This window comes from Malaclemys terrapin, chromosome 7 (assembly GCF_027887155.1).
Source record: "Malaclemys terrapin pileata isolate rMalTer1 chromosome 7, rMalTer1.hap1, whole genome shotgun sequence".
Classification (NCBI taxonomy): Eukaryota; Metazoa; Chordata; order Testudines; family Emydidae; genus Malaclemys; species Malaclemys terrapin.
In genome coordinates this window covers 119,138,907-119,144,906 of record NC_071511.1, presented here as the reverse complement: position 1 = coordinate 119,144,906, position 6,000 = coordinate 119,138,907, and the positions used below count along the sequence as shown (strand labels likewise).

General features: G+C 48.0%; 1 protein-coding gene across 1 annotated transcript in view; it reads left to right on the top strand.

Moving 5' to 3' along the window:
* The first annotated feature begins 854 nt into the window (after window positions 1-854).
* The window catches only part of SMC3 (structural maintenance of chromosomes 3), a 50,952-nt gene continuing 45,806 nt past the window's right edge, over window positions 855-6,000 (top strand). Inside the window, exon 1 of the mRNA XM_054033765.1 lies at window positions 855-1,066. Coding sequence (XP_053889740.1) covers window positions 1,052-1,066 — 15 coding nt within the window. The 5' untranslated portion in view covers window positions 855-1,051. The remainder of the gene's footprint in view (window positions 1,067-6,000) is intronic.

Below are 6,000 nucleotides of genomic sequence, written 5' to 3'. Positions count from 1 at the left end.
AACATTCAGTTTACTTCTAACAGGATAGAATACCCAGGAGTGCTACTGCCTGCTTATTATTGCCACCGCCACCCCACAGTGTCCCCTGTGGGAACCCTCCCATACAGCCATTCCCCTGCCACTCCCCCACCCCATAGTGTCCCCTATGGGAACCCTCCCATACAGCCATTCCCCTGCCACTCCCCCACCCCACAGTGTCCCCTGTGGGAACCCTCCCATACAGCCATTCCCCTGCCACTCCCCCACCCCATAGTGTCCCCTATGGGAACCCTCCCATACAGCCACCCCCCTGCCAAGCCCCCACCCATTATGCCCCCCATAGAAACCCTCCCATACAGCCATCCCCACCCCACAGTGTCCCCTGTGGGAACCCTCCCATACAGCCATTCCCCTTCCACTCCCCTACCCCATAGTGTCCCCTATGGGAACCTTCCCATACAGCCACCCCCTGCCAAGCCCCCACCCATTTTGTCCCCACATAGGAAACCTCCTATATAGCCACCCCATAGGGTTTCCATAGGGGATGCTACAAAGGAGCCACCCCCTGTCACTCCCAGCCCCAAGCACCCCCTGGGGGGAACCCCCCCTAGAGCCATCTCCTGCCACCTCCCCACCCAACCCCTAGCTCGGGACCCCCCGCTGCTTCCCCCGCTCCGCCCGCACTTGCCTTTGGCGCCCAACCTTCCCCCTAGCGGGCGGCACCACTTGCCGCAGCCGTGGGGGGGGGGGGGGTGAGGAGCGGACCTGGCGTGTCCACTCGCTCGCTTCCCAGCGCTGGGCTCGGACGGGAGCGCAGCCCTTGGGTGTGAGTGAGTGACCCCACCCAACCTTCGCTGCGGTGCTCCCCACGGCCCTGCCCCCCCGCTCCACATCCCGAGTGGTCCGCGCCGAGGGGAGGCGGCTCCGCCGCCATTTTGTTTGTGTGGGGGCTGAGGAGCGGGCTCCGGCTGCCGCGCCGCGAGGAGGCGGGGAGCGAGCCGGGCGCGGGCGCCGTGAGGCGAAGGAGGCCGAGCGCGGCGGGGGGCAGCCGCCGCCCCCATCCTCCGGAGACATGTACATCAAGCAGGTAAGGGGGCGGGCGGGCCTGGCCTGGGGGGAGCGGCTCTGGGGTGAATGCCGGGCCCCGTTGGGAGGGGAGAGCACCTCCAGGCCCTGCCTTCGGGGAGGAGCGCCCCCCCCCCCGTGTGCTCTGCCGGCGGGGGCCCGCCGGGTGCCAAAGCCCGCTTGGGTCCCTTCAGAGCCTGCGGCCCCCCCGCCCAGCACCCGGCAGGCAGGGCTGGCGGGAAGGGTTGGGGGGGGGGGGGGTTGTATCTGGGCCCAGAGCTCAGCCCTTCCCCTCTCCAAGAAACCCCGTCACGTCTGTGTAAATAAAGAGCAATGGGGGGGGGACCCCACAAGATGTGCCTTTGAAGGGATAAGGAGGATGCTGGGTGGCCCAGCTATGGCCGACGGTGCCAGGTGCGGGGGGTAGACAAGGTGGGTGGGGAAATGTCATTTATTGCAGGGGTTCTCAACCTTTTTCTGAGGCCCACCCAAAATGTTATTAAAAACTCCATGGCCCACCTGTGCCTATAAAAGCCAGGGCTGGTGTTAGGGGGTAGCAAGCAGGGCAGTTGCCTGGGGCCCCCTGCCATGGGGGGCCCCACTACGTTAAGTTGCTCAGGCTTTGGTTTCAGCCCCAGGTGGCGGGGCTCGGGGCCCTGAGCTTCAGCCCTGCACAGTGGGGCTTTGGCTTTCTGCCCTGGACCCCAGCGAGTCTATTGCCAGGCTTGCTTAGAGGACCCCCTCAAATCCTGCTCGTGGCCCCGGACCCCTGATGGAGAACTGCTGATTTATTGGATCAGCTTTTGTGGGTGAGAGAGACAAGCTTTCGAGCTTACACAGAGCTCTTCTTCGGGTCAGGGTAGTTTATAAGAAGGGTACAAAGCTAAGGGTGAAGAGGAGGCCGACATTGAGCAAAATAATTCAGGCCCTTGAAAATAGAGGTGTGTGAAGCCTCAGTGTGAGGTGTACTGGTGACAGGTTCTATTCTGAGTATGACAGTGATTGAAATCTTATGAGACTGTGCAAGAGCTAAAGAATATTTGTGTCTCTCTCCCCCCCCCCCCCCAATAGTGTCCATGGAGTCTTGATCAGGGAATTATTCCAGATGGCAAATAACTTGATTAGTCAGTTTGATGACAGTGAGTGTTTCTCAGTATTGTAGAGTTTTCAGATTACTTTACAGATAAAGTAGCTGGATGTCTAGATTGGAGTTATTCGTCCAAAATATGCTAGACTAAGATAAAAGGTGGATTTTTGCAAAATATACTAGCTAATGATTTTAACCATCTTAAAAAAAAAAAAAAAATTCTAGACATACCCTCATTGGGAACAAAGTATTGTTTGGAGGTAACAGACAATGTGTTACGTATTTGAGTGTCCGCAAGTGTCACTCACTGAGGATCTGGTGCTGATTCAGAGATTTGTGGGCCAAGACTTCTCCTGTCTGAAGGACATTAAGAGGTGCTGGAATCATTGCTGATGTTTGTCAAACTCTCCATTCAGGAGTGCAAGATAAACCCACTTCTTTCAGAAAAATCTATGTAGAGGCCTTTTCTCATTAAAACCATCTGTTCAGGCTGAGAAATTCTTCAGTTATTGCCCTGTCTCAAATCTTTTTTGGAGGGGTGAGGGGCGGATTGTTTACTAGGCAAATCCAGCAAAACCTGGAGTCCTTAGCTCTAACTGGGTTAATAAAATTCAAGAGTAAACATGCCCAGTTTTTTAAACAGTTCCTTGTAGGTTTGGTTTTCTAAACCTTCTATCATTTTGGTTGCTCCCCTCTGGACTCTTTCTCCAATTTATCTGCATCTTTCCTAAAGTGTGGTACCCAGAACTGGACACAGTACTCCAGCTGAGGCCTCATCAGTGCTGATAGAGCGGGTCTTACATACAACTCTTCCGTTAATATGCTCCAGAATGATGATAGCCTTTTTTGCAACCGCGTCACATTGATTCATGTTCAATTTGTGATCCCCTGGAATCCCCAGATCCTTTACAGCAGTACTGCCACGTAGCCCGTTACTCCCCATTTTGTAATTAAGAAGGAAAAATCAGATGCACAAGTGTAATTATTTGCACTCTACTGAATTTCATCTTGTTGATTTCAGACCAGTTCTCTAATTTGTTGAGGTTGTTTTGAATTCCAATCCTGTCTTGCAAAGTGCTTGCTAGCAATCCCTCCCAGCTTGGTGTCATCTGCAAATTTTATAAGCATGCTCTCCAATCCATTATTCAAGTCATTAATAAAAATATTGACTACTACTGGATGCAGGACTGACCACTTTGGGACCCTACTAGATACACTGCCAGTTTGACAGCAAGCCATTGATAACTACTCTTTGAGTATGATCTTTCAATCATAGAACTAGAAGGGACCTCGAGAGGTCATCTAGTCCAGTCCCCTGCACTCATGGCAGGACTAATTATTGAGACCATTCCTGACTGGTGTTTGTTTAACCTGCTTTTAAAAATATCCAATGATGGAGATTCCACAACCTCCCTAGGCAATTTATTCCAGTGCTTAACCACTCTGACAGTTAGGAAGTTTTTCCTAATGTTTTTCCTAAACCGCCTTGCTGTAATTTAAGCCCATTGCTTCTTGTGCTATCCTCAGAGGCTAAGAAAAACAATTTTTATTCCTCCTCCTTGTAACAAACGTTTATGTACTCGAAAACTGTTATCATGTCCCCTCTCAGTCTTCTCTTTTCCAGACTAAACAAACCCAATTTCTTCAATCTTCCCTCATAGGTCATGTTTTCTAGACCTTTAATCATTTGTGTTGCTCTTCTCTGGACTCTCTCCAGTTTGTCCACATCCTTCCTGAAATGTGGTGCCCAGAACTGGACACAATACTCCAGCTGAGGCCTAATCACAGCGGACAAATTACTTCTCGTGTCTTGCTTACAACACTCCTGCTAATACATCCCAGAATGATCACTTTTTTTTGCAACAGCGTTACACTGTTGACTCATATTTAGCTTGTGGTCCACTAGGACCCCCAGATCCCTTTCCACAGTATTCCTTCCTACGCAGTCATTTCCCATTTTGTATGTGTGCAACTGATTGTTCCTTCCTAAGTGGAGTACTTTGCATTTGTCCTTATTGAATTTCATCCTATTCACTTCAGACCATTTCTCCAGTTTGTCCAGATCATTTTGAATTTTAATCCTATCCTCCAAAGCACTTGCAACCCCTCCCAGCTTGCTATCATCCGCAAAGTTTATAAGTGTACTCTGTATGCCATTTTCTAAATAATTGATGAAGATATTGAACAGAACTGGACCCAGAACTGATCCCTGCAGGATCCCACTCATTATGCTCTTCCAGCATGACTGTGAACCACTGATAACTACTCTCTGGGAAGGGTTTTCCATCCACCTTATAGTGGCTCCATCTAGGTTGCATTTCCCTAGTTTGTTTATGAGAAGGTCATGTGGGACAGTATCAGAAGCTTTACTAAAATCACCCCCCTTATAGTAATTTCATCTAGACCACATTTCCCTAGCTTGCTTACGAGAATGTCATGTGAGGCTGTGTCAAAAAGCCTGACTGAAATCTATCCCCTTTACCCTATTCCCTTGGCCAGGAACCTTGTAAAAAATATTTCAGATCTATCAGTTACCTTTGCAACTATTGACCATGAGGTGGTGGTGTTTCACTTGTTACCCTAGCACAGGGACATGTGATGTTTAGTGGCTACATTTCTTTCTTTTTGAGATGGGCAAAAGAGTAGTTAATACTGAGCTATTTCCCATTCCCTGAGGGATCTGTTGTGTGAGGGTTCCATTTTGTTACCTCTCCCCTTCCCATTTTGTATGGGGCTGTTAATAAGGAGGTATTGGCTAGGGTGTCTTAGTATGTGGGAGAATATTAGCTTGATATTTAAACTTCATTGACTGGGTCAGATGAGAAAGTGACTTATTCAGTGCCTAATAGCGATTGAAGCCTGAATGTCTCTGTGTATTAACCCCTAGAAGACTTTATACACTGGGAGATGGAACCAGAGGAATGTCAAGAGTGTATCATTTTTCCTGAATGAAGGGTATATGCTGTTTCTCAGGTTTGCAACTTAGTGGTCTGCTCTCACCAATTTTTCTGGATATCCAGATAACTAGCTATAGTTGCCAGTAGTGATGTGTGGTGTTTGTGCTCTGCAGATGAAGAATAAATTTGACTCTGTGAGAGGGCCAACTATCTGATTTCTTGTGAAGTTTTGGTTTTAACCTCTAAGCCCCTATATGTGTTGGGTCTTGTCTGCCTTAGAGATTGCTTCACTTTGTGTGATATCAGTGTAGTTGTAATCATCTGATGTATCCAAGCTTACAGCACATGAGTTTAAACAAGAGTTGTTTTTCATGAAGGGTCCTTGATTCATGAACTCAGACTTACCCCTGCTATTTGACAGAGCCTTAAAAATAAATAAATAAAATTAAAGAATGAATTAGGCCATTCTCTTCCCTCCCCCATCTTCCCAATTCTTTGTCTTGTCTATTAAGACTATAAGCTTTTGGGAGTAGGAGAGTGTCTATTATATGTTTGTACAGTTCATAGCACAATGGGGCCTTTAGGTGCTACTGGAATACATGAGCTTTGCAGCATTTATTGTATTTTATCAGGATTTTTCAGGGGCAGAATTTGAATGGGGGTTTTGTAGTAGAAGGAAAGGTTGTTTTGGCGGGTCGAGAGGATTTTTCTAGTCTTTTTAATATCATGAGTTTGTTTGTGTTTTTGATGATTGTCTGTATGGTGCCTAAATCCCAGAATAGGTGCTTTTTATCAATTTTGAATAAATACACAGGAATGCTGGGTCAGAATACTGGAAAGGAAGATGCCAACAAAACTATTCTGCTTAGAAGCAGTTTTGCTTATATAATCTATTTCTTCCTTACTTCAGCAGTGAGAATATTAGTAGGAAAACAATATTGGTGTTTAATAGCTCATCTGTTCCTACTAGGG